Source organism: Myxine glutinosa, chromosome 8 (assembly GCF_964187855.1).
Source record: "Myxine glutinosa chromosome 8, kmMyxGlut1.1, whole genome shotgun sequence".
In the NCBI taxonomy this organism is placed as follows: Eukaryota; Metazoa; Chordata; class Myxini; order Myxiniformes; family Myxinidae; genus Myxine; species Myxine glutinosa.
In genome coordinates this window covers 109,809,742-109,837,699 of record NC_136268.1, presented here as the reverse complement: position 1 = coordinate 109,837,699, position 27,958 = coordinate 109,809,742, and the positions used below count along the sequence as shown (strand labels likewise).

The window sequence follows — 27,958 nt, the reverse complement described above, 5'->3', positions numbered from 1 at the left end:
GCATCTGAACCTTGTGCTCTGATATCAAGTCCCCTCTCCAGTTTCCCTGATTATATAATATCTGTTAAACCCCTCCACATTCAACTACTATGCAAACCTAAATCGACTATCCGTTTGGACTGTTGTCCAATCTTTTCTCTCCAACGCGAGAAAAGAACCGCCTCGCTGTTTCAGGTTTTTAACTGATGCATCGTTGTGAATCTTACCTTGTATTTGATTTAAAAGATAGATAAACAATTCACATTTTCCCTTTTCTCCTCCATCAACTTATGACCTACTTTCCTTTTTGGAAGTAAACTTAATTATGAGCCTATCTCCTTCTGTAAAGAAAACAGAACATGAAAAGATTGGAGCAAACCAGACAAGGCTATAGCTTCTGGTGAATATCAGGAAGGAAAGCAAAGGGTGTAGCGGAACTCAAGTCTTCATCACTATTCATAGCATTTCCCTCGAAAAGAGGTGGAGGCGTCATCTAAGCAGCAAAAAATGAAGAGTAACGATTACATAACAATGCTATATTTCTCAAAAACAAAAAGCTCAGGCAAGAAGTTAAAGGCTTACTGAGGGCATCGGCAGACATAAGATGGTCCATAATTCCTTGGAGCAATTCAGACTGGAACTCTTGTCTCTGTTGTACACTCCCCTGTTCAGGACCAGCCTAGAAGGAGGATAAAAGCTTTTTTTCCATTCCAAGACTCAGGCATCATGAATTAACATTACTGAACATGGTTCAGTTCACACAAAGCAAAGTGTTGGGAGCCACATATTGATTTGTACATAATACCAATAATAATTAGAGTTCATAAAACACCTTACCCCACATGCAGTGTTCAATTCAAATGAAATTAAATAACGATTTTAAAGATCGTATAAGAAATAATTCCGGGAGTTTGCTGCCATTGACACAGTGGCTATTACACCACCTTCATCTTATTGAGCATGCCACATTAGTTATATGTGCTTGTTGTTTGTGTCCTGCATGGCATCCTTAAAAACAGTTTATTGAAATTCTACAAATACTGTTTAGATTTTGATGAGAATTATGAACCTGTCGCGAATGCGGAAGTGGACAGATTACGGCAATGAGTGGGTTTCCCAATACAACCGTCATTTAAAACAGTATTTTGTTAAAGTATCAATTGATGATTGGAATTGAGTGAATACAATTACGAATTCAAAATCGTAATTGTATTCACCCAACTGTACGGAACGTCACATCAGGATTTAAATATTTGTTTATGTCACGAATGTTGTTAAAAGTTTATTTTCTATATTAATGTTATTTAATTTGTGATTGGAGTTATGCTGTTTGGAATGAAAAAAGAGATATCGAGTTCAAGTGAATGACGAAATGCCGTGATGATTTCTACTTTCTAAACGTGAAATTCGCGGATCGCCACATGCAGATTCACCATTGACTGGGTATGGAACAAACGTACCCGTTTGTTTGCGAACGGGTACGTTTTTCATGTAAGTCCTTCACGAACCTGCTGTCCATGTCTGACGTGTGACTGAAGGTGCTACAGGAATGTGGGATTTATTGGTTTCATGCTTTAGCATTCGCCGTTTCTGCATTGTCTGTTTGCTTCTGGCCTCCCACCCGTGCATAGCACGGGTACCTCACTAGTGATTTTTTATTTGGTTTGACTGCCAGACAGGCAGACAGAGTAAAAATATTGTTACGTTTATGGGGGGGGGGGGGGGGCGGTTAGAGATTACCTTAAAAGAGATAGAACCGTATAGAGTAGCATGGTTGTGTGCGAGTAGGAAGCAAATCTCGATTTAAGGAAGTAGGGACCCGTGAGCTTAAGGATTGTGTTTGAATGGGGACGATACAAGGGTCGTGCTTGTGATAAGATAGAGTGATTAAAGTGAATCAAACGTGTGTAAAACCTCTCGTAAACATTAGTGGGCGTGCCGGGTTACAGCTCTATAGAGCAGGGGAATAATGAGGCAGAAAGCTCTGGGTTTCTGCCAGGCAAGGAGAGAATGGGGGCGGAGCTATAACCGTCTCATGGAAGGGGGTGGAGCCCTACGTCGAGAGGGACAGAGGGTTGTCAAGGGAGACAAGGGAGGAGCTTACAAAAAGGCACAGGAGGACTTGTGCTCGTTTTGAGGAGAAGAGGGAGGAGCTGATAAGTGCGGGCAGGGGTTGCGAGAGTTCTGAGGAGAAGGGAAAGGAGCCTGGATTGAGCGGGGACAGTGCACTGAGGGAATCGCGATTTTGTGAGGAGAACTGAGAGAGAGGTCTGAGGAGATTGGTGGTGTTAAGAAGGAGGAGAGCTAAAAGGAGGTCATCCTGCCTGCCTGCCTTGGCCCTGGTGCTGTCCTCATCTCCCCTCCCACCTCTTGCCTGTTGATCGTATCATCACCTCTTTGTCATCCTGCTGTCTCCTCATCGCCTGCTCCGTGCCCATCTTCCCCTCCACCGCTGCCACCAGAGATAAGTCTCCCAGTTTTGTCCCTCTTCCCAGTCTGCGACTGTGACTGGAGTCAGGGGGCCTTCGTTTTTATAAAATTTATTTTACTTCATTGTAAATAGTCACCGATTGATTATTTGATAAGTTTTCCCCCCGTTTTCCCCTCCCCCAATCCCGTTGTTGAATTCCCCGTCGGGTCAATCTTTCCTGGTTGTTATTTGTTCGGGAATAAACACGTTTGGTTTTAAAAGAGATAAGGTGCCTCATGATTCTCCTCACCCCGCGCATCATGCATATCACCATAATTCAGAACAGAGCCTCTGAGATAAAGCCTGTTTCGGTCTATCCATTCAGGGGCAGTGTTAACCAACCCGTGAACAAAACAATATCTCGCTCCTATCTGCGCATATGCAATTGGAACAAATTCAGAGCCAAACTACTGCTAAACTACAGGTTTATTTTCTGATTTGTGTTCAAAATATAGCGTTCAATAGAAATCAAGTTGTTCCTCGATCATAAACTGACATTTGTGGATGGATGGACGGACAGGCAGAAGTGAACCAACTGCTTCACTCCGCTTTTCGCTTCGCATGCGCAGGGCAGTAATAATACCCGTACTCTCGATCACGAGTCAAGAAACGCTTCGAGGTGAGAACAATTCTTGGACAATTCTTGGTCGATTGCAGAAGACTCAACTAAAGATGCAGAAATTTGTAATTTCTTCAAAGTGCCGACGATAACTCACCTCCTCATCATGAAAAACAAAGTATGATCTTTAACATTTACCAACGAGTGTTGGCAGACGCGTCTTCCGGTCTAACATTAATCCAATAGACGACACACATTGATGCATTGCCATGCCTGCAAAACACCAGGGTGCCAGTTTATAACTGGGTCAGGACTCAAACCCAGATTAGACAACTCAGAGGTGAGTGCACATACCTATAGTCTAGGCTATCCTGCCAGCTGAAGGAAGGCAAAGGGTATTTATGGAGCATTGGGAGTGGGGAGTGGGGGTGGAGTGGGGAGTGGGAGTGGGGTGGGTGAAGGAAACGAAAATTCCCGATGTACAGACTTGGCATTTAATATGGAATATTTTTTTTGTGGGGGTGAACTTACTTTTCAAGATGTCTTAGAACCAAAAGTTCATTGGAATTATGTTGAAATTATTCTAGATTTTGTTAATGTGACCTTTAAAAGAAACAAAAACCACATTTGACATTTCGAAACAAATAAATTGATCCTTGAAAGTGATGTAAACTGATATCCCTTTTTGACCTCCCTTTTTGACCGTTTGCCCTTCACGTGACTCGTGGTGGTCCCTCTCGGCTCTTCCCCCGTTGGTATTTTTGTGCACATAAGATTGTTCACGGTTCTGTTTAAATATTATTTAAATATGTATAACCTTTCCCCTTCAGTGTTTTACTCAGAGGTATTTTACAACACGCTGTTTTTCTTCCTATTTAAAAGGCTTTTCTCAATTTCCTCTCCAACTCATTCCACCTCAAAAAAAAGAAATTCAATATCTTATATGTCTCCCTCACTACTTGGTCTAAATTCACATTCATTCCATCCCTCCTCCATCATTCTGAACCGGATTGCTAACTTGAAAATCACAACAAACCCAATTTGTTTTCAATGTTCGTCTTTCATTAATCATCCACTTTCTAAACTCCGCTCTTGCCCCTCCCATCCAAATCCCTCCCCTTGCACCTACACTCCTAAACTCCCCCCTTGCCCCGCCACTCTTAAACTCCCCCCCCCCTGCCCCTCCACTCCTGAACTCCCCCCTTGCCCTTCCTCTCCTGAACTCCCCCCTTGCCCTTCCCCTTCAAAACTCCCCCCCAACCCCTCCCATTCAAATCTCCCCCCATACCATTCCTCTCCAATTCTCCCTCCTCCCCCCTCCTCCTCAAAGCTGCCTCCTCCCCACTTCGTCTCCCTTCTATCTCATACCTCCACCCCCCCCCCAACCTTCTTCTTTCCTCTGCCCCCCCCCTCAAACAACCCCTCACTGTGCCTCATCCCTTCACCTTCAAACCTTTCATTCTCCTCATCCTTCCCTTTCTTGGAACTCTTCTGCAATAAGGACACACAAACAACTGCTCTCCCTACCTCCCCCTCTCATCCTTCATCTTACCCTACTCCTCCCCTCCCCTGTCCTGTACCCGATGCTCCCCCTCTCTCATCATTAACGGTATGGACCTCAAACATCCGGGGCCTTCGCTCAAACCTGACTGATCTCTTCATACAGGTTGCTTCTGACAATCCAGACTTGATCGGCTTAACAGAGACTTTCCTCCTTCAAGATGTCTCTGATTCCTTAATATCTCTTCCTGGTTACTCCCTCCTCCGGTATGATAGACCTGAGCCTCGGCCTGGTGGTGGGGTGGCTATCTTTATCAAAAACTCTCTTCCTCACTCTCCTTGCACTGCCCTCTCTCCTCCTCACCCCCAGGAGTACCTCTGGCTACGGCTTCCTCTCCGCTCCCACCTTTTGTTCATATGTGTTCTGTACCGTCCCCCAAACAGTGATGACTCCATCTACATTTCACTGTCTGACAACATGGACCAACTTCTATCCACTCATCCCAACTCTCTCTTCCTCATATGTGGTGACTTCAATTGTCATCATGCCACCTGGTTGGGTGTGGGTTCCTCTCTCACCAGTCATAGCACCTCAGCAAAGGACTTCTGTGACTCACTGGGATTGACACAATCTGTCAATTTCCCGACCCGGATCTCAGCCAATGGAGTATCTTCTCTTCTAGACTTGGTTATGACTAACTTCCCTGCTAATGTCTGCTGCTCTTCTTCTGCTCCAATCGGTTCTTCTGATCATGTGCTTGTCAAAGTGGACATCTCTCTGGCCATTCTCAGAGAGCCTCCTCAGCGTCGACGAGTCTGGCATTTCACTCAGGCCGACTGGGACGGTCTTCAAGCAGCCATCAATCGTCTGGATTGGTCTCCCATCTCCACTGCCTCTGACATCAATTCTTCCTGGGAATACTTCCAAAGCAAACTGATCTCTCTCATGCACAGATTTATCCCATCTCGCCTTCAGTTGTCTTACCCTTCCTCCCGTCCATGGTACACTGAATCTTGTGGTGAGGCAGTTGCCCTGAAACAACTTGCCTTTGCCTCTTGGAAGGCTAATCCAACTGAAGGAAATCTCAGTTCCTTCCACCAAGCTCGGAACAAGTGTGTGTCTACCCTCAGGAGTGCCAGGAAGCACTATCTCTCCTCACTCAAGAATGAACTCTCAAACCTGTCTCCTTCCTCCAAATCCTGGTGGCGTCTGGTCAAGTCCGTTTCTGGTGTTTGTTCCCCCTCCATCCCCTCCCTTATCTCAAATGGCCACACAGTTGACATCGCACGTGACAAAGCCGAATGCCTCAACTCTGTGTTTGCCTCAAAATCCTTAGTCCCAAACCCATCTCTCTCTGTTCCCACCTTTCCCAGTCGAACCAAACTGCTCCTGGACTCTGTGATCTTCTCTCCTGACAAGGTGGAGGAGTTTTTGTCAAACCTCGACTCTGATTCTGCAACTGGACCAGATGACATCAGCCCACGGGTCCTAAAATCCTGCTCTGCCGCTCTATCTCACCCTCTCTCTGTTCTTTTCACCCTATCTTTTGCTCAAGGTCATCTGCCAGCATCCTGGAAATCAGCAAACATTACCGCTTTACACAAAAAAGGTGCAAAAACAGATCCTTGCAACTACAGACCAATCAGCCTGCTCCCAATTATCAGCAAAGTCATGGAATCCATCATTGCTTCGGATATGAAATCTTTCCTCTTCTCCAATGGCTTGATCTCTGATCATCAATTTGGTTTCAGACCAGGTCACTCTACTCTGGACATGCTGCTTCTGCTGTCTCAACAATGGATGGAGGTCCTCAATGCCAAACAGGAAATCAGAGCTGTCTCCCTTGACATATCACGTGCCTTCGATACGGTCTGGCACCCAGCTCTGCTCACCAAACTCTCCTCCTATGGTATCCATGGAAATCTCCATGCATGGCTTGCGGACTTCCTCTCTGGTCGTAGTCAACGTGTGGCCCTGAATGGATTTCTCTCATCTCCCCTTCCCGTTCAGGCTGGAGTTCCCCAAGGCAGTGTGCTGGGCCCTGTGCTTTTTCTGGTCTTTATCAATGATCTCTCCGACTCTCTGGAAAATCCTCTGTATCTATTTGCTGATGACTCCACTCTCTGCCGCTCCATTCCTCTTCCCTCAGATCGGCAGTCTGCAGCCTCCTCACTCTCTGAAGACCTGGACAAAATCACAGACTGGTCAAACATGTGGAACATGTCTTTCAATCCTGACAAATCTCACACTCTTACAATGTCTCTCCGAAAAGATCGACTGGACAACCCTCCCATCTACTTTCTCAACAATCCTCTCCAAGAAGTTCTGTCGCTCAAGCTTTTGGGTCTCACCATCTGCCATGATCTTTCTTGGGAAAACCACATTTCCAAGCTGGCCTCCAAAGCCAGTCGCCGACTGGGCATCCTCCGTCGTGCGAAGTCCTTCCTAGGCACACCTGAGCTCCTCACCACATACAAGGCTTTCATCCGCAGCTCAATGGAATACTGTTCTCCCCTATGGGCTGGTGCTCCTGCCTCACACCTGGCTCGGCTTCACGCTGTTGAATCCAAAGCTTTCAGAATCATTGGAATCTCCCGCGATGAAGCTATCTCTGAGGGCCTTTCACTCACTCACCGCAGGCAGGTAGGTGGTCTTTCTGTCTTCTACCGACTCCTCTCCGGCCTTGCTCCCCCAGCTCTCTCTGTGCTCTGTCCCCCAAATATTCCTACAGGTCGCACAAGATCTGCCAGCCACCCTCTGATGGTTAAACTGCCGAAATCTCGGCTCTCTGCTCACCTTCACTCTTTCATTCCTCTTTTCTCCCGCCTCTGGAACAAACTCCCACACTCACTTCAATCACACTCCTCCCTCCAGGTCTTCAAAACAGCTGTTCACCACCATCTCTTATCTTCCCCCATCCAAAACCTTGATCTTTTCTACCCCCACTAATTCACCCCAGATCCACCTTGTTTGAAATTCGAACTTCTTTCCTGGAAGTCTTGGCAGTGTCCATATGTTTTATACCTCTCCCACCCCCCCCCCCCCTTCCCATGCCTCCCCCCCAAAGCCCTCTCCCTCCCACAGTTCTCTCGATGTCTCCATGTCTCTCGGTCCCTGCTCTCAAATGTTGTGTTTGTGTCCTTCCCCCTCTCTCCCCATCTTGTCTACCGCTCCTGATGTTATTTGTTTTGTGTGTCTGTTTGTCTTTCTGTGTGATTAATGTTCGCTCTTTCACGAGCCTCGATCTTGTATACAACAAAAAAAAAAAAAAATCGAACTCAATTCATGGACAGTACTGTGTTAAACTTCTGTACGTTTTCCAGAAGTATCTCTTTATTTTGCACATTAGCCAAAAATTTTTTTAAACAAAAACAAAAGTTAAATTACGACTGGGATTACGGACAGTAAAATTACAGTTCAGTACTTCGTGTAACCCCCACGAGCATTCAGGAGAGCACGAACACGTTGAGGCATGCTGTTCACGAGATTTGCCAAGGTTTGGACAGGAATCGCTTGCCATGCAGTGACAATAGCCTGCTGCAATTCACGCACGGAGGTCGGATGCTGGTCCAAGTGGTCGATTTGACGCGTTAATTCTGCCCACAAGTTCTCTATCGGATTCATATCCGGGGACATGGCAGGCCACTCCATATGCTCGACACCACGGTCAGCAAGAAAGTGTTGGATCATGGAGCACGATGAGGCCGTGCATTGTCATCTTGGAAGACAAAGTTTCCTCGAAAGGCTGCACGAGCAAATGGAAGCAATGTTTCTTCCAGAATGGCCCTGTACTTGAACTGGTTCAGGTTTCCATTCAGAACAACCAGGTCAGTTTTGCCCCCTGCATGAAAAACAGCCCAAACGGTCACCCCACCACCTCCAGCTTGGACTCTTGGCACGATACAATCTTTGTTGTGGGCTTCATGCACTTGTCTGTGCACTCAGACGCGGCCATCTTGACGATAGACCAGAAATCTAGACTCGTCACTGAAGATCACGTGATTCCAGTGTCCTGGCTGCCATCGACGGTGCTCTCTGGCCCACTGCAATCGGCGCTGGCAGTGTTGTCTGGTCAGGCGTGGCTTTCTCAGGGGACGCCTGGCACGATAGCCTGCTTGAACCAGTCGTTGGTTGACTAGCCTTCTGGATACAGGCACATTTGTCAGTTGCTGTCACTCAGCCCTAAGCCGATTAGCTGACTTGGTACGGCCATTGTGGACTAATCGGTGCAGCTGGCGATCATCCCTCCTTGTGGTTCTGTGGGGATGTCCTGGCCTCGGTATTTGAGTAGGGACACCCCTCTGAGCATTTCGTTTCAGGATCTTTGACACCTGACCTTGAGTGATGCCATACTGCCGAGCAATAGCACGCTCTTTCATGCCGTAATTTCGTAAAGCCACCACTCCATGACAAACAGCATTGTCGAGTTGACGGACCATCTCCAGAGGAAGCGGCAATAACTTTTGGAGACGTGCAGCAGTTGTTTTCCACTAATACAGAACGCAACAACCCTTGTATACCCGACTGTGAAGCCAATCGTCAAATGCACCTGTCCGTACATTTTGCCACGCCACCTGTGATATAATCCTGTTGTTGACTTCTTGCTGCGACAGACAATCAGTGACATGGTTCTTTTAACAAATAAATCACCAAAGTGTAAAAGAAACTCACCAGATTGATATACTGAGTTAAGAAAGTAAACCCAAGTCAAGAAAAAAAAAAAATTCCATATTAAATGCCAAGTCTGTATTTGGGTATGCAATATCAGCAACCAACTAGCCCATTAACACACATGAGTACCGTTTCAGTCTACCCACATCCATTTACTAAACTTCTGACCTCCAACAGCAGGTCAATAAGTGGAGGCCCTTGCTTGTAGGTCGACCCTTGAAGAAGACTGTCCACTGCAATGGTTCGCAATAGATCCATCACCAGCTTTCGACCAGGATGGGTCGAAAGCCCCTTTTGGGTCTCCATCTGCTCTCTCTCATCTTGCTTCTGCAAATCTGGAGACGCAGGCCCAGAGTCTGTACCTTCCTCTGGCAATGCTTCTTCTGACTGGTCTGGTCCTTCATCCTGTGCAAGAATGTGAAACTCATTAGAGATAAAGATGAGAGTGAAGAAGCGAGAAAGGACAAATCTCCTTTAAATGTTTATGTGAAGAACACAACATTACAAAAGCAACTAACTACTGTTGTTTACCTCTTCTGTGGCAGGAGTAAGGCTGTAGGGAAATATGGAGGCAGCAAGAGCACTGAGGAATTCTGGATGCAACCACGCAGACATCAGGCCAGCCACATTGTGGTAAAGGTACTGCAGAAACTGCAACACCGTTACTGGGTATTCCACCAGCCAAGAGCCATCGCTGTCAGCCTGCTGGGGCTGATTGGAAACATCAGCATGAGCAGGACCGTCAAAAATGTCGAATGGTTCAAGCTAAGTTGATTATAAACTGTTTCAGAACACGTTGACTGGTTGTGTTATTTAAATGGATGGAAAAAAATGGTGGGGATTGAACCTGTCCAAGTGTGAAACGAAGTATTGACAGCAGCACCATTAGGGGTTCTAGACAAGGTGAGACGATGGTGGGTGGAACCGAGAAGATTGTTGGATGCATCCCCAAACTAAACCTCCAGATAGAGTCCAGATCCAACTGCAAGTTCACAAGGAAAAAAAAAATGGAAGAAGATGAACGCAAAAAACAAATACATTTCAACATCGGACTCGATCGATGCAAGTACCTTTCCATCAACCAAAACGTTGCAAATTAGCAGGGATTTCAGATGAGGGTAAGGTCGAGCCAAACACCCAATCTCAAGCAAAGCAATTTTAGTCAGATTCCACTACACTCTGTGTAACCCAGAAAGCATATAGCCCCAAAGGCAGACACTCTACCAGTGTATTTGAATGTCCTTTCACGGTATTGGCCCTTGGGTCACAATAATAGAGGAAACCGTTCATTTATGGCAAACGTGCTGCGTATAAAAAAAACATAGCAAAATGGTTTTGTAGCATATTTTCTCCATCAAATCACCTCATTGAATTATTTTGAGTAGATACTGTAAAACGCTCCCCTACCAAACAGGAGAAATAAATGGAAAGCATTCATCCGAGTTATCCCCTCCAGAGGTAATGCATCTTCGAGTTCAAAATGTGTGATGACGAAGGAGGTACCTGAACATCAGGTGGAATCCCATGAAGCGGGCGGTTCAAGAACAACGCAAGCAGGAGCACGTAGATCTGCGGCTGTTCCGAGTGATGTGGCAGCCACGAACAGAGGACCGAGAAACCTGGCAGCATGCACACTTCAGCATTCACTTCCCTTGAAGACTTGCCTCTTGGCCTGCTTCCGAACTCCACGTTTAAGCCTGCCAAGCAACACAGTGAATAAACCGATTATTTCTTTTATTTAACAAAAGTAGGAGACTGACAGGGTTATGGATAACCAAATATCGTGAATGTTTTCAAAGATGTATAACAAATTCAAGCCATATAACTGCCACTACGGTTTTGTGAAGATGACAAATCATTATTATAGAACTGATAAATGTTGTTTGAAACATGTGGGCTAAGTAGTAGGGAATCTTGCATCATTTTGCAATCTGTTGTAACAATCAATTGTTGCAATCATTGTTGTAAACATCACTGCTGCAGAAATATTACGTGGTTACACGCACACACATAGTAAAGTGGTTCCAAGCTAGTTATTATTAAGCCAATCATGAGGAACCACATATCCTGTATTTATTTTACCCCACCTCCTACTTTTATTGTTATTTTAATATTTTCCGTGTTTCTGTGATGTCTGGAGGGCATCTTGCCGCCCCGTGTGGGCGTGAAGTGAAGTGCTATAATGGCAGAGGAAAGATGGCAAAACTCGGAGAGGCGTCATGGATTTTCGAAGCTCTACACGGTCTCCACGTTTTCAAAGTTAAGGCATTGTTCACAATTGTATTTTGTCGAAACTGTATTTATCTTTCGGTGTGTGAACCTATAGTGTGCCCCTTGGAAGTTTCTTGGTGTTTATCTTTCATAAATTAATTGTTTCTGTTTGCCGTGCGTGTGCGGCCTTGCCTCAGGCTTCCCCCTTCGACGTTTGTTCCTTCCTTCGCTGTTTTTGCTCGGTTTTTAGATTTTTCCCTTCTCCCACCCCAAACTTCCCCGAACATCTACTCTTTGTCTAACGTTGCAACCCCGACCCCCCCCCCCAAAAAAAACAAAAAAAACAACAACTTTTATTTCCCTTTCTCCTCGTGTGCTTTTGTCCCATCGTGCCCCTCTGTCCACGTGCGCTGTCCCGCCCCGCCCCCATTATCGCCTTGCCTTCCACCTTTTGCCCCGTTAAGGCCCTCTCCCCATTGGTATCTTTGTGAATATAAGATTGTTCTTCACGGTTCTGTTTAAATATGTTTAAACTTTCCCCTGCAGTGTTTTAGTCAGTGGTTCATTACAACACGCTGTTTTTCTTCCTATTTAAAAGGCTCCTTTCAATTTCCTCTTCAACTCATTCTACTTCAAAAAAAAATTCAATCTCTTATAATTCTTTCTCACTACATGCTCTAAATTCTCATTCATTCCACCCCTCCTCCATCGTTCTTAAACGGATCGCTAACTTGAAAATCACAATAAACCCAATTTGTTATAAATGTTCATCTTTCATTAATCAACCACTTTCAACCCCCCTTGCCCCTCCCCTCCAAATCTCCCCCTTGCCCATCCCCTCCAAATCTCCCCCCTTACCCCTCCCCTCCTAAACTCCCCCCTTGCCCCTCCCCTCCTAAACTCCCCCCTTGCCCCTCCCCTCCTAAACTCCCCCCTTGCCCCTCCCCTCCTAAACTCCCCCCTTGCCCCTCCAAATCTCCCCCATTGCCCCTCCCCTCCAAATCTCCCCCCTTGCCCCTCCCCTCCTAAACTCCCCCCTTGCCCCTCCCCTCCTAAACTCCCCCCTTGCACTTCCCCTCCTAAACTCCCCCCTTGCCACCCCCCATTCAAAACTCTCCCCTGCCCCCCCCTCATTCAAAACTCCCCCCCAACCCCTCCCCTTCAAATCTCCCACCCAACCATCCCTCCCAAATTATCCCTCCTCCCACCCCCTTCTCAAAGCTGCTTCCTCCCCACTTTGTCTCCCTTCTATCTCATACGTCCACCTCCCCCAACCTTCTACTTTCCTCTGCCCCCCCTCAAACAACCCCTCACTGTGCCTCATCCCATCACCATCAAACCTTTCGTCCTCCTCATTCTTCCCTTTCTTGTAACTATTCTGTAATCTCTGAAACACTATCAACTGCTCTCCCTCCCTCCCCCTCTCATCCTTCATCTGACCCTACCCCTACCCTCCCCTGTCCTGCACCCGATGCTCCCCCTATCTCCTCATTAACGGTATGGACCTCAAACATCCGGGGCCTTCGCTCAAACCTGATTGATCTCTCCATTCAGATTGCTTCTGACAATCTAGACTTGATCTGCTTAACAGAAACTTTCCTCCTTCAAGATGTCTCTGATTCCTTAATATCTCTTCCTGGTTACTCCCTCCTCCGGTATGATAGACCTGAGCCTCGTCCTGGTGGTGGGGTGGCAATCTTTATCAAAAACTCTCTTCCTCACTCTCCTTGCACTGCCCTCTCTCCACCCCACCCCCAGGAGTACCTCTGGCTACGGCCTCCTCTCCGCTCCCACCTTTTGTTCATATGTGTTCTGTACCGTCCTCCAAACAGTGATGACTCCATTTACACTTCACTGTCGGACAACATGGACCAACTTCTATCAACTCATCCAAACTCTCTCTTCCTCATATGTGGCGACTTCAACTGTCATCATGTCAGCTGGCTGGGTGTGGGTTCCTCTCTCACCAGCCATGGCACGTCAGCAAAGGACTTCTGCGACTCATTGGGACTGACACAATCTGTCAATTTCCTGACCTGGATCGCAGTCAATGGAGTATCTTCTCTTCTGGACTTGGTTATGACAAACTTCCCTGCAAATGTCTGCTGATCTTCTTCTGCTCCAATCGGTTAATCTGATTATGTGCTTGTTAAAGTGGACATCTCTCTGGCCATTCTCAGAGAGCCTCCTTAGCGCCGACGAGTCTGGCATTTCACTCAGGCTGACTGGCATGGTCTGCAAGCAGCCATCGATCATCTGGACTGATCTCCCATCTCTACTGCCTCTGACATCAATTCTTCCTGAGAATTCTTCCGAGGCAAACTGCTCTCTCTCATGCACAGATTTATCCCATCTCGTCTTCAGTTGTCTTACCCTTCCTCCCGTCCATGGTACACTGAATCTTGTGGTGAGGCAGTTGCCCTGAAACAACTTGCCTTTGCCTCTTGGAAGGCAAATCCAACTGAAGGCAATCTCAGTTCCTTCCACCAAGCTCGGAACAAGTGTGTGTCTACCGTCAGAAGTGCCAGGAGTGCATCTCTCCACACTCAAGATTGAACTCTCAAACCTGTCTCCTTCCTCCAAATCCTGGAGGCGTCTGGTCAAATCCGTTTCTGGTGTTTGTTCCCCCTCCATCCCCTCCCTTACCTCAAATGGCAACACAGTTGACACCGTACGTGACAAAGCCGAATGCCTCAACTCTGTGTTTGCCTCAAAATCTTGTGTCCCAAACCAATCTCTCTCTGTTCCCACCTTTCCCAGTCGAACCCAACTGCTCCTGGACTCTGTGTCCTTCTCTCCTGACAAGGTGGAGAAGTTTTTGTCAAACCTCGACTCTGATTCTGCAACTGGACGAGACGGCATCAGCCCACGGGTCCTAAAATTCTGCTCTGCCACTCTATCTCACCCTCTCTCTGTTCTTTTCACCCTCTCTTTTACTCAAGGTCATCTGCCAGCATCTTGGAAATCAGCAAACATTACCGCTTTACACAAAAAAGGTGCAAAAACAGATCCTTGCAATACAGACCAATCAGCCTGCTTCCAATTATCAGCAAAGTCATGGAATCCATCATTGCTTCAGATATACAATCCTTCCTCTTCTCCAATGGCTTGATCTCTGATCATCAATTTGGATTCAGACCAGGTCATTCTACTCTGGACATGTTGCTTCTGCTGTCTCAAGAATGGATGGAGGTCCTCAATGCCAAACAGGAAATCAGAGCTGTCTCACTTGACATATCACGTGCCTTCGATACGGTCTGGCACCCAGCTCTGCTCACCAAACTCTCCTCCTATGGTATCCATGGAAATCTCCACTCATGGCTTGTGGACTTCCTCTCTGGTCATGGGCAACGTGTGGCCCTGAATGGATTTCTCTCATCTCCCCTTCCTGTTCTGGCTGGAGTTCCCCAAGGTAGTGTACTGGGCCCTGTGCTATTTCTGGTCTTCATCAATGATCTTCATGGCATTGAGGAAGTTAGGAGTGGAGGAATGGTTGATCAGAGTAGTGATGGCAATGTACAAAAGAGCACGCACAGCTGTAAGGACGAAGGACGGGAACAGTGGTGAGTTTGAGGTGAAGGTGGGAGTGCATCAGGGGTCGGTACTAAGTCCACTACTATTTGTAGCTGTGATGGAGGTGCTGGCTCAGAACGTAAAGGAGGGTTTACCATGGGAGTTGTTGTATGCAGATGATCTGGTGTTGATTGCGGAAAGTATGGATGGACTGAAGGAAAAGATGAACAAGTGGAAGGAATGTATGGAGACAAAAGGTCTGAAGGTGAATATCGGAAAGACGAAGGTGATGGCAAGTGGTAAAGCATGTGGTGAGGTGGACAGAACTGGGATGTGGCCCTGTGCTGTGTGTAGGAAGGGTGTCGGAGTGAACTCCATTCAATGTACAATGTGCGCTGAGTGGGTTCATCAAAAATGTAGTGGTCTGAGAGGGTCATTAACCAGTGTGGCAGCTACATTCAAATGTAAGGTGTGCACAGAGGGAGCTGCAGATGGAGGAAATGTTGAGTTGGATCTTGGAGACGGCGTGAAGCTGGAAGGTGTGAAAACATTTTGCTACCTCGGAGACATGCTGAATGGAGAAGGTGGATCAGACTCGGCAACGGTTGCTCGAGTGAGATGTGCATGGAAGAAGTTTCGGGAACTGGGTGGCGTGCTGATGATGAGGGGAGTGTCGTTGAAGCTGAAGGGAAAGGTGTATGCTGCATGTGTGAGAAGTGTTATGATTTATGGGAGCGAGACATGGGTAATGAAAGGAGAGCAGCAACGAAGGTTGGAAAGGGTGGAAATGCGAATGGTTCGGTGGATGTGTGGAGTATCGTTGAGAGAGAGGAAGACAAATGATGAATTGCGAAAGATGATGGGAATAGAGCCTGTGATTGATGCTGTGGAGAGGAACAGGTTGAGATGGTTTGGTCATGTGTTGAGGAAGGATGAAAGTGACTGGTTGAGAAGAGTGATGGAAATGAATGTAGAAGGAAGCAGAGGACGGGGAAGACCGAAAAAGACTTGGCTAAAGATGGTGGAAGAAGAAATGCGGGCAAGGGGGTTAACAAGGAGAGATGCAGAAAACAGGGCAAAATGGAGAAGATTGTCATGGGGACCGCAAGGCTAACCCCCGCTCTAGCAGGGAAAATGGCCTTTAAAATGCATGTTGTTGTTGTTGTATCAATGATCTCTCCGACTCTCTGGAAAATCCTCTCTATCTCTTTACTGATGACTCCACTATCTGCCGCTCCATTCCTATCCCTCAGATCGGCAGTCTGCAGCCTCCTCACTCTCTGCAGACCTGGACAAAATCACAGACTGGTCAAACAAGTGGAACATGTCTTTCAATCCTGACAAATCTCACACTCTTACTATAATAATAATAATTCATTTATTTTGTATAGCGCTTTTCCAGAAGCCCAAAGGCGCTTTGACAGAGTGGAAAACATAATGCATAACAATACATGAAAACAACAATTGCAAAAAGACAAGAATCAAGAAAACAAACAGCAGCGATATACGGCATATATATAAGACAAGAATCAAAAAGACAAGACAAGAATCAATAGGGAAATATTTAAAGCAAAAGGAGGGAGAAGGAGAAGAGATAGTCAGGGGTTAAATGCTGTGGGTTGAATGTTGAATGCAGCGTTGAACAGGTGGGTCTTTAGTGATGTTTTGAATGTGGTGAGTGAGGAGGAGTCTCTGATGGTGTGAGGTAGTGAGTTCCAGAGGGTGGGAGCAGCGATGGAGAAGGCCCTGTCCCCCCAGGATCTGAATTTGGTCCGGATGGAGGGGGTCAGGAGGTTGGTACCAGCAGAGCGGAGGTTGCGGGTGGGAGTGTGTCTGGAGAGGAGGTCAGCCAGGTAGGATGGGGCCAGGTTATGGAGGGCTTTGTATGTCAAGAGGAGGATTTTGTACTGGATTCTCTGGGGGATGGGGAGCCAGTGAAGCTTGTAAAGGACGGGGGTGATGTGGTCACGGGTCCGGGAATGAGTGAGTAGACGGGCAGCGGAGTTCTGAATGTATTGGAGTTTATTGGTGATTTTTGAGGGTGAACCATAGAGGAGGCTATTGCAGTAGTCCAGACGGGAGGTGATGAAGGCGTGGATGAGGGTTTCTGCAGCCGTGGAGGAGAGGGATGAGCGGAGACGGGCAATGTTTTTCAGGTGAAAGAAGGCTGACTTTGTGATCTGTTTAGTGTATTTGTCGAAGGAAAGGGTTTGGTCAAAGATGACGCCAAGATTCCGGATGTGAGGGGAGGTGGATACTGGGATACCGTCGATGTTGAGGGCAAAGTTATGGGTGGATTTTGTGAGCGTTTTTGGGCCAATGATGATTATTTCAGATTTATCACAGTTAAGCTTGAGGAAGTTGATTTGAAGCCAGGATTTTATTTCAGTGATGCAGTTTGTCAGGATAGAGTGGGTGTCGGTGGAGACGGACTTGGTGGAGATGAAAAGCTGGATGTCATCGGCGAAGCAGTGGAATTGGAGACCATGACGGCGGATTAAGTGACCGAGCGGGGACAGGTAAAGGATGAAGAGGAGGGGGCCAAGAACTGAACCTTGGGGGACACCTTGGGGGAGGGGAGCAGTGGGGGATTTGCAGTTATTGATGGAGATGAACTGGCATCTGTCAGAGAGGTATGATTTAATCCAAGAGAGGGCAGTGCCGGTGACGTTAAAGGTGGATTCAAGTCGGGTGAGGAGGATAGTGTGATCGATGGTGTCAAAGGCAGCGCTGAGGTCGAGGAGGACGAGAATGTTGAGGTTGCCAGCGTCAGAGGAGAGGAGAAGGTCGTTGGTGATTTTGAGGAGAGCAGTTTCAGTACTGTGGTTGGAGCGGAATCCGGATTGGAATGTTTCATACAAGTTATTGGCAGAGAGATGATGTTTGAGTTGAGTGGCTACAGCGCGTTCCAAAACTTTTGACAGAAAGGGTAGGTTGGAGATGGGTCTGAAGTTGTTTAGGGTGTCAGGGTTTAGACCAGGTTTTTTTAGAATGGGGGTAACAGCAGCAATTTTGAGGGAAGGTGGGACGATGCCTGTAGACAGGGAGGAGTTTATTGTTGCAATGATAAGTGGAGAGAGAGCAGGGAGGGAGGCTTTGACAAAGCTGGAGGGGATGGAGTCAAGAGTGCAGGTGGCAGTTTTCATTCCTATGAGGAGTTCAGAGAGGTCAGTAGGAGAGATTGGGGAGAACCGAGACAGGGGATGGCAGGACAAGGGGGGGCAGGTGGTTGGAGGGGGAGCGGGTGCGGCGGTGGTCAAGCTGTTGTAGATGTTGTCAATTTTGCGTTGGAAGAAAGAGAGGAAGGAGATGCAGTTGTCTACTGTGAATGACTGGGTGGTGGTGTTCAGGGGGCGGAGGAGTTTGTTTATTGTCGAGAAGAGTGCTTTTGGGTTTCCGGAGCCAGAGTGGATAATTTGAGAGTAGTAGGCAGAGCGGGCGCGGGAGAGGGCATCTTTGTAGTGTTGTATGTGGTCCTTGTAGGCTTGGGAGTGAACTGTGAGACCCGTTTTATTGCGGAGTCTTTCAAGTTGGCGAGCACGAGTTTTCATCAGGTGGAGTTCAGGGGTAAACCAGGGAGCAGAATGGGTGAAAGAAACTGTTTTGGTTTTTACAGGCGCAAGCTGGTCAAGGCAGGAGGAGAGAGTGTGGTTGTAGTAGTCAGTGAGGTCGGAGGGGGTGTGGAGGTCAATGAAGGGAGAAGTGGACATTTTTTCAGAGAGGGTGGATGAGAATGAGGTAGGTGAAAGAGCGTTTAGCTTACGGAAGTTGATTGTGCGATAATGCCTTGGTGTTGGGGCGGGGATGTTGATGGTCAGAGTGATGGCTAAGTGGTCAGAGAGGGTGAGGTCGGAGCCATAGAGATGGTGCAAATTTAATCCAGTGGAGCAGACAAGGTCCAAAATGTGACCACGGATATGGGTAGGAAAGTCGACATGTTGAGTGAGGTTAAAGCAGGTGAGTAAATCAGTGAAGTCAGTGGTTATTGTGGAGTCAGTGGAGTCCATGTGGATATTGAAATCACCAAGGAGGAGGATTGAGGGGGAGAGGGAACATAGCTGGGTCAGAAAGTAGGAGAAGTCAGACAGGAATGATGGGTGTGGTTTGGGAGGGCGGTAGACGACAGCCATGACTGACTGCGTGTGACCAGAGAGTTTTAAAGCCAGGTGTTCAAATGATGGAGCAGATGAGATGGAGATGAGGTTGGTCTTGATGTCTTGACGGTGGATAACGGCAATTCCACCACCTCGGCCCTCCGAGCGTGGTTTATTGACGTAGGAATATCCATTGGGTGTGGTGAGGTTGAGTGTGTAGTAGTCCAGAGGTTGTTGCCAGGTTTCGGTGAGACAGAGAAAGTCCAGTTTGTTATCCAGGATGTATTCGTTCAGGATGAGGCATTTATTGTTGAGGGACCGGGTGTTGAACAGGGTGAGCTTGATGTTGTTTTGAACAGCAGGGATGAATTCAGGTGATTTAGCCAGGGTTCGTAGGCAAGAGGTGCGATCGTGTGGGTTGCTGTGACCAGGTGCGCTGGGACGAAGAGTGAGAGTGCACTGAGCCGACCAGAGGACGGGGATGGAGTGACCTGATTGCAAATAAACAAACTTGCGACCGGAGCCACGGTGAATGTACCTGGGTCGTCGGAGGAGTCCATTTGATTTGATGGCAGAGATGCATGATGGGGTGGAGCGGGTATTGAGCAGAAGAAGCCTTGCGGCGGAGTACTTCAGAGCCATGCCAGGCAGGAGCGAAGGGACGAGTACGAGGCCAAGGTCGAGGAGGCAAAGCGGCAAACGCAGCGGCAAACGCAGCGGCAAACGACTGCAGCCGCTAATCAAGACCACAGCGGCAAACAAGGCCACAAGGCCACCAAGACCACAAGGCCACCGGCAAACAAGGCCACGGCCACAAACAACGGGAGCGGGCCTTTCGATTCCGTATTCCGTACCATCAAAAGCAGATTCCGTTATCCAGCCGGAGAACACGCGGCACGTGCGGGTGTGAAAAGGCAGGACAGGTGTGAGATGTCAGGTCAGAAAAGTAGAAGCAGACCCTGTACATCCATCCAGTCGGAGAAGCGGCGAATATGCAACGCCAGCGTCCTCTCGCAACCGAACCCGGAAGTCAATGTGACTCTCCGAAACTATGTCTCTCCGAAAAGACCGACTGGAAAACCCTCCCATCTACTTTCTCAACAATCCTCTCCAAGAAGTTCTGTCGCTCAAGCTTTTGGGTCTCATAGTCAGAGAGCCTACTACACTCTATTTCAACCCATAGCATACAAAAGGTTTGACCCCCTAGAGTTGTTGGGGGTATAAAGCTGAGTAAAAAAAAGTATGTAAGATTGACCCCCCCTGCTGGAACTAGTCACCAGACCCCCCTAAAATGACCCCAATAATGGGTTATTTCAACCCATCTCATACATGGACCAAATTTGGTTACAATATAGTGTCATGTCAGGACATTACAAAAATGTCAAATCTAACAACTTACCCTGCTGGAAAGGTGATGTTAGACCCCCCGCAAAGTACCCCCCAAAATGGGTTATTTCAACCCATCTCATACATGGACCAAATTTGGTCACAATATAGTGTCATGTTAGGACATTACAAAAACATCAAATCTAACAACTTACCCTGCTGGAAAGGTGATGTTAGACCCCCCGCAAAGTGCCCCCCCCTAAAAACGGGTTATTTCAACCCATCTCATACATGGACCAAATTTGGTCACAATATAGTGTCATGTCAGGACATTGCAAAAACATCAAATCTAACAACTTACCCTGCTGGGTAGGTGATGTTAGACCCCCCCCCCCCGGCCCCAAAGTACCCCTGTTTCAAGCCATCGTTTACATGAACCAACTTCGGTCACAATCATGTCATCAGGATATTACAAATTATCAAATGTAACAACTTAACAGCTTAAGACATGTCTGTACATTGACATACATCATCATTTAATGCCCCTAGTTTAGTAAAAGTATGCAAATGACCTTGCTAGGCCCTCCTTGGTAATATTTTTTGTAAACTACGGAAGCCAATAGAGGACAACCAATAAAATATTGTTGATGCACTTATAATAGCATGACATGATCAAATATAATATAATAATAGAAGCCTGAATGAAACCAATCAGAGATGATTGACTTGTAGGCATACTATCCTAAATTTCATGAGCATTATATGGTCAAATAGCAAATACATTTTGTATTTAACTTTCACAGATACTGAACGAGCCCCTCCTTGAGGAACTGCATATTCTAGATTTTCCAGTTTTTAAGCAACATGCTTTCATATAGTAAGTATGGAAACTTAATCTGAAGAATTTATGTTTTCCTCTTGACATTCCCCTCTTCTTTTGGTTAATAATGATAACAAAGTTGATATTTGTTCCACATTAGAGGATATTAAAATGTTTAACAATCAAACATTATTTGAAATGCATTGGTTTGATTATTTAAAATGTTTAATCTTATTACAAAGATTAACTAATAAAGCTCAGAAGCCTCTTACAATGGAGATTAATAGTTAAATCAAACTTCTATACTTGTAGTTGTAACTTGTAGTGTGTATGCTGATTTCATTAACCAACACTTGTAGTGTATGCTGACTTTATTTGATTTGTGATATTAATTTTCAGATACAGATGGACTCTGACAGAGATACCACAATGGATACAGTAAAAAAGAATGTACAAGGTACAAAATTACATCCCTTATATTTTAAGAATTTGATGATGCACATTGGCCCGTTTGAAATTTGATGTTGCAATGATGCTGGTGTGAAAGGAATGCAAGTCACTCTGAAATATAAGTCCACCCTCCTATCCTTGATTTAAAAGTAAGCTTGATGCTCAGTATTGCATAGAGATGACTCCCTTAACCTCACCACGCAAGGTTTACCTATTTCATGTATATTCCGGGGGGGGGGGGGGGTAACAGTTTTGGAGTTCTATTTTAACATCAGAAATGTGTAAAATTGTACACAAGCTGTGTAAACATTTCTCTCTGTGTAGCCTTAATAAACTTAATAAACCACGCTGATGATGATGCTGATGACCACACCAATGACCTATTCCTGTATCATTTATTGTTTTAAATGAATTTTAAAACAACGATAAATCATGATGTCTTCCCTAAAATAAGAGCTCTGTTGCTGACAGGAAGTCATGTTTCGTTTATGTTTGAGTCTTGTGATAATAAATAGTAATCCTCATTGACTGATGGTGAGTTTATATATTTGAAGTATCATGTATTTTGTGTGTAGATTGTTTTGAGGAAGGGTCTAACATCACCCACCTTTTCCAGAAGGGTAACGTTAGATTTGTTATATTTGTACATCGTGACCAAATTTGGTTCGTATATGCAATAGGAGATTGCGGGGGGTCTAACATCACCTACCCAGCAGGGTAAGTTGTTAGATTTGATGTTTGTGTAATGTCCTGACATGACACTATATTGTAACCAAATTTGGTCCATGTATGAGATGGGTTGAAATAACCCGTTTTTATGGGGGGGGCACTTTGCAGGGGGTCTAACATCACCTTTCCAGCAGGGTAAGTTGTTAGATTTGATGTTTTTGTAATGTCCTAACATGACACTATATTGTGACCAAATTTGGTCCATGTATGAGATGGGTTGAAATAACCCATTTTGGGGGGTACTTTGCGGGGGGTCTAACATCACCTTTCCAGCAGGGTAAGTTGTTAGATTTGACATTTTTGTAATGTCCTGACATGACACTATATTGTAACCAAATTTGGTCCATGTATGAGATGGGTTGAAATAACCCATTATTGGGGTCATTTTAGGGGGGTCTGGTGACTAGTTCCAGCAGGGGGGGTCAATCTTACATACTTTTTTTTACTCAGCTTGATACCCCCAACAACTCTAGGGGGTCAAACCTTTTGTATGCTATGGGTTGAAATAGAGTGTAGTAGGCTCTCTGACTATCACTATCTGCCATGATCTTTCTTGGGAAAATCACATTTCCAAGCTGGCCTCCAAAGCCAGTCGCCGACTGGGCATCCTCCATCGTGCGAAGTCCTTCCTTGGCACACCTGAGCTCCTCACCACATACAAAGCTTTCATCCGCAGCTCAATGGAATACTGTTCCCCCCTCTGGGCCGGTGCTCCTGCCTCACATCGAGCTCGGCTTCACGCTGTTGAAACCAAAGCTTTCAGAATCATTGGAATCTCCTGCCATGAAGCTAACTCCGAGGGCCTTTCACTCACTCACCGCATGCAGGTTGGTGGTCTTTCTGTCTTCTACCGACTCCTCTCCGGCCTTGCTCTCCCAGCTCTCTCTGTGCTCTGTCCCCCCAATATTCCTTCAGGTCGCACAAGATCTGCCTGCAACCCTCTTATGGTTAAACTGCCAAAATATAGGCTCTCTGCTCACCTTCACTCTTTCATTCCCCGTTTCTCCCGCCTCTGGAACAAACTCCCCCACTCCCTTCAATCCCACTCCTCCCTCCAGGTCTTTAAAACATCCGTTCACCACCATCTCTTATCTTCCCCCATCCAAAACCTTGATCTTTTCTACCCCCGCTAATTCACCCCAGATACACTTTTTTTTGAAATTCCTACTTCTTTCCTGGAAGTCCTTGCAGTGTTCATATGTTTTATACCTCTCACACCTCCCCCCAAGCCCTCCCCCTCCCACATTTCTCCCGATGTCCCTGCTCTCAAATGTTGTGTTTGTGTACTTCCCCCTCTCACCCCATCTTGTCTACCGCTCCCCTTATTTTTTGTGTTTTATGTGTCGGTTTGACTTTTTGTGTGATTAATGTTCGCTCTTTCACGAGCCTCGATCTTGTGGAGAAAAAAAAAAAGTGTGACTCGCCCTCAGCCTTTAAGATTCAGAACATAGGGGGTGTGCCGTGTGGAGGTGGGGGGAAGGGGGGAGAGAGATGGGAAATCAGGGAGGGGAGGTTGTGTCAACATCCTTTGCAGACATGGATTGCTACAAAAGCAGAGGAAGGATAATAGGACTCGGAAAGGTGGGACCCACCCCACTGGGTTTTAAGACATCGAGCACCATAGGGATGCGCCTGAGTTGGAAGATCAGTTGAGGAATATTGGGAAGCAATTATTGTTCATCAGTTGGACAGTGCACTCTGGGAGAAAAGAACAGTCCTTAGTGGAGTGCTGGAGAGTTGGGCCTCGTGAGTGGCACCCAGAGTTACATCTAAAACTGAAACAGCTCTTCCCAACGGCCCTGAGCAGTAAGAGTGTAGACCATGTGGTCTCCAGCAGTCATCTACGTTCCATAGGGATATTCTTTCATCTCGTATTCTCACTCAATTACTTTTTGTTTGCATTCCTGCATTTGCATCTGACCCCTGTATGTAAAATAAATTGTATCCATGTAACTAGGACAGTATTTAGAAGTCTAGGATACACATGTTTGTTTTATTAAAAATAGAATTGAAAGTGGGGTCAATAATCAAATTTTATACAGCCTGAAGGTAAGTGGATGACGCGCGTCTGTGACAATCTGATGGAATAATAATCAAGATATGATTGAAAAAAATAAATAAATAATTTGGGTCACCAACAAAAAGAGCAAAAAATTGACAATAAAGGCTAACAAAGGACGAAAAAAATACATCTTCAGCTTTACCTGTGATGTGCCCTGGAGAGCTGTGGTCACCAAGAGGTTGATTGAGCCATCCCCCGCCAGGAGCGCCTTCCTGAAACCGGCGCAATATGGGGGAATGCGAGATGAGTGCTGCCAGGAGGCGAAATCCCAGCACAACGGTCGATGGGTGCACATGTGGCTGAAGGAACAGCAGAACCCAGTCGAATCCCAAAACTCGGAGTATTTCCTCGCAAGTCCTGCATCCAATCGCAGACCAAAGTGACCCTGTTAGCCAAATTTTAAAATAAAGGTAGCACCATAAGAGTTACAGAAACAACTGACAAGCGTCTGCAATATCAGTTATACAAATTCCACGGTGATAAGCTGATGCTCTCTCTCCTCCACATCCATCGTAATCTCCCCACTGCTATGCCTAAACACCATATCAATATCTCGTGCTTCCAGGTAACTGGATGAACTCGTGCGTTTCTTTGGATCTCTACATGCAGTGGTTGGCTATTGTGTGCACGATCAATCGTTATGAAGTTCAAGTGACACCTATGAGTCTGAAAGGTTATCTTGGCAGCATTATTTCACCATATTAAATCGATACAATTCTCTTCAGCCCAGCTACATGGCCAATATCCATCCGCTGGGCACACAGATTCACACAATGCTGCAAAATCTCCAAGTTGTGATTAAAAGAAACTATTATTTTGCAAGCTTTTCTTTTTACCTTTTTCTTATCACTGGTGCTGTCATTTCCAGAAAGCATATTGTGCATAGGACTGCATACCTATTTAATGGCTGCCTCAATTTGCTTGCTTGTCTTTCAATTATTAATGTAGGTCTTACACAAGCATCCTTTAATGCAGATAAATTAATCAAAAGGGCCGTTAGTCCAAAATCGGAGGAGCTGAGCATCAGCGACAAAGACAACACTGTCATTGTGACAACTATCGGGGATGCCTCTTCGCAGTGGTTGGACTCCCTCCCTCCTCTCCCCCCACGCAAGTCGGGGAACCCAATTGCGCTATTCTTCCCCTGCTGCCCGAATTCTTCATGGCAGCGCTGTCACAATCAGAGTGCCGGTCGGTCCCCATGGGCCCTTTGTCTGTGTGTGTCTCTGTCTCTCTCTCTCGGCCCTGACTTCATGAAGGCAGGAGGGTGGAGGAGGGGATGGGGGAGGAGGCAAGAAGGGGGTACACCATCCTGGACGTGGAGGACCTCTGTGTCGCTATTACGAGATCTGTCGGCTGTCTCCATGCCGGGGGTTTGTTCGAGAGAACTGTCCAGGGATATACAACAACAACAGCACTGCCATTGTTTCCATTCAAACAATGTACAAGCATTGGTATGTTGAAGATTTAGTTCAACATACCAAGTTTCTCAATTAGCAGAAGGGAATTAACAGCCATGCTATGATAGAGAAGTCAATACAAATGTGAATCCAAAATTTCTCACTGTATATTCAAAAGGTTTTTCTCCGTGTGAGAAAACACCAGGTCGAGCATCACACCCAGCAGGCAATTCCGCAGTCGAATAATGTGAGAGCACGTTAGTGGCAATGCCTCATGGTCTGCTGTTGCTGGAAAAGGCAAAGCAATCAGGTACACAATCAAGCATGAAGGACCTTCTCGGCAAGATCAAAGTCAACAGCCAAAGGAAAGTTGGCATACAAAACAACAACAAATGAAACGCACAATGTTCACTTTCTTCTTCTTCTTCTTCTTCTGCTTCCTCTTCTTCTTCTTCTTCTTCTTCATTTGCTGCTTTATCAGACAACTCGGAAATCAAGTCCACAGCCTTCTCAGAGACTGGTGTCGCAGGTAGAGTCCACACCAAGAATTGCCCCAAACTAAAAAGAATAAGTATGCTTGTTAGTACATAATTATCAGATTGAGAAGGCATTCAAACTGCAGTGGTGCTATGGATTTAAGGGAGGTAATTGTGACAAAGAAAAAGAAAAGGGTTAATGTCACAAACTCACAATAAGGTTAATAATGAACAGAATTTGGCATTTAAACACAAGATTTCAGTAAAACAGAGTATGCAGGGATTCTACTTGAGTCAGCAACAGCTGTCTGGTTCACAAAGTAACCTTCAGAAGGATTCTGCCCCGAACCTCACCCACATACTGTGTTTGAAAATGCTCGCAAAAAGATATTCAGCACAAAAAAGGCCTTTCGTGCATGCTCGCGCTCATTAATGCCAGCGAGTCTCACTATACCAATCTCTCTTCAAAGGGAAAGTCATTGGAGGTTTGGTTTCGCCAACAAGCAATGGCAATTGGCCACAGGAAATGTCTTCCTTTTTAATATGTGAACATCATTGTCATGTTCAGATATTAGCTGATGGAGTTTTGCTTGGTCCACAGATTCACGCGACGTTGCTCACTCTCCAAAAGGAGAAACATCTACAAAGTAGGACGGGCACTTGGTAGAGCACATACCTCCACCGGGCTAAACAGTTTATGTTTTGTATCTCACTGATAGGCCGGATCTGGATCTGGACTTGAACCAAAATCGAGTAGACTTGTTCTTGTCACCAAACCAACTCATCCACCTAGTTTTGTCATAGCTCATCCACAACTTTTTGAGATATTCTGCTCACAGACAAACACACAGGGTGAAAACCATAACCTCTGTCCACCTTTGGTGGTGGATGTAACTAAAATCGTATATATTCACAAGATAAAGCAATGTCTAGCCCTCTTCCCTTCCCCCCCATCCACTTTGACCCCTGTAAAATCAAAAGAAAGACACCCCAGAAAAGTTTACCTGCTTTGATGTATACAGTGCATTCAGAAAGTATTCAGACCCCTTCACTTTTTTCACATTTTGTTATGTTGCAGCCTCATGCTGAAATCGTTTAAATTCATTTTTTCCCTCATCAATCTACACTCAATACCCCATAATGACAAAGAGAAAACAGGCTTTTAGAAAGTTTTGCAAATTTATTAAAAAGAAAAAACTGAAATATCACATTGACATAAGTATTCATACCCTTTGCTAGAATGAATATGAATGAATGAATGAATGATCGTTTTAAGGCCATTTTCCCTGCTAGAGCAGGGGTTAGCCTTGCGGGCCCCATGACAATCATGGTTCCCTATTTGAGGCAATCTTTTTATGGCCGGATGCCCTTCCTGACGCCAACCCTTGGTCACGCTCTTACGATGCGCAGGGATACGGTGTATCGATTCTAAATCGCCCCACACACCGTGGTCATTCATCCCAGCAAGCTAGTAGTCAATTTGCCGACCTCGGAAGGATCACAGGCTGAATCAACCCCCCTGGCGTTAATTCAGCGATCGACCGGGATTCGAACCCAGGATCCTAGGATCCCAAGCCGGCACCCTAACCGCTAAGCCAACACCAGGCAACACCTTTGCTAGACACTTGAAATTTAGCTCAGATGCCTCCCATTTCTCTTGATCATCTTTGAGATGTTTCTACACCTTGATTGGAGTC

The 27,958-nt window shown here is 46.1% G+C and overlaps 1 protein-coding gene across 1 annotated transcript in view; it reads right to left on the bottom strand.

The window, feature by feature from the left end:
* Positions 1-27,958, bottom strand: part of LOC137432836 (WD repeat and FYVE domain-containing protein 3) — a 223,909-nt gene that overhangs the window by 82,430 nt on the left and 113,521 nt on the right. Inside the window, exons 27-34 of the mRNA XM_068125081.2 lie at positions 26,189-26,343; positions 25,950-26,073; positions 24,528-24,742; positions 10,684-10,877; positions 10,028-10,162; positions 9,712-9,891; positions 9,349-9,585; positions 562-658 (exon numbers count right to left, since the gene is read on the bottom strand). Coding sequence (XP_067981182.2) covers positions 562-658; positions 9,349-9,585; positions 9,712-9,891; positions 10,028-10,162; positions 10,684-10,877; positions 24,528-24,742; positions 25,950-26,073; positions 26,189-26,343 — 1,337 coding nt within the window. The remainder of the gene's footprint in view (positions 1-561; positions 659-9,348; positions 9,586-9,711; positions 9,892-10,027; positions 10,163-10,683; positions 10,878-24,527; positions 24,743-25,949; positions 26,074-26,188; positions 26,344-27,958) is intronic.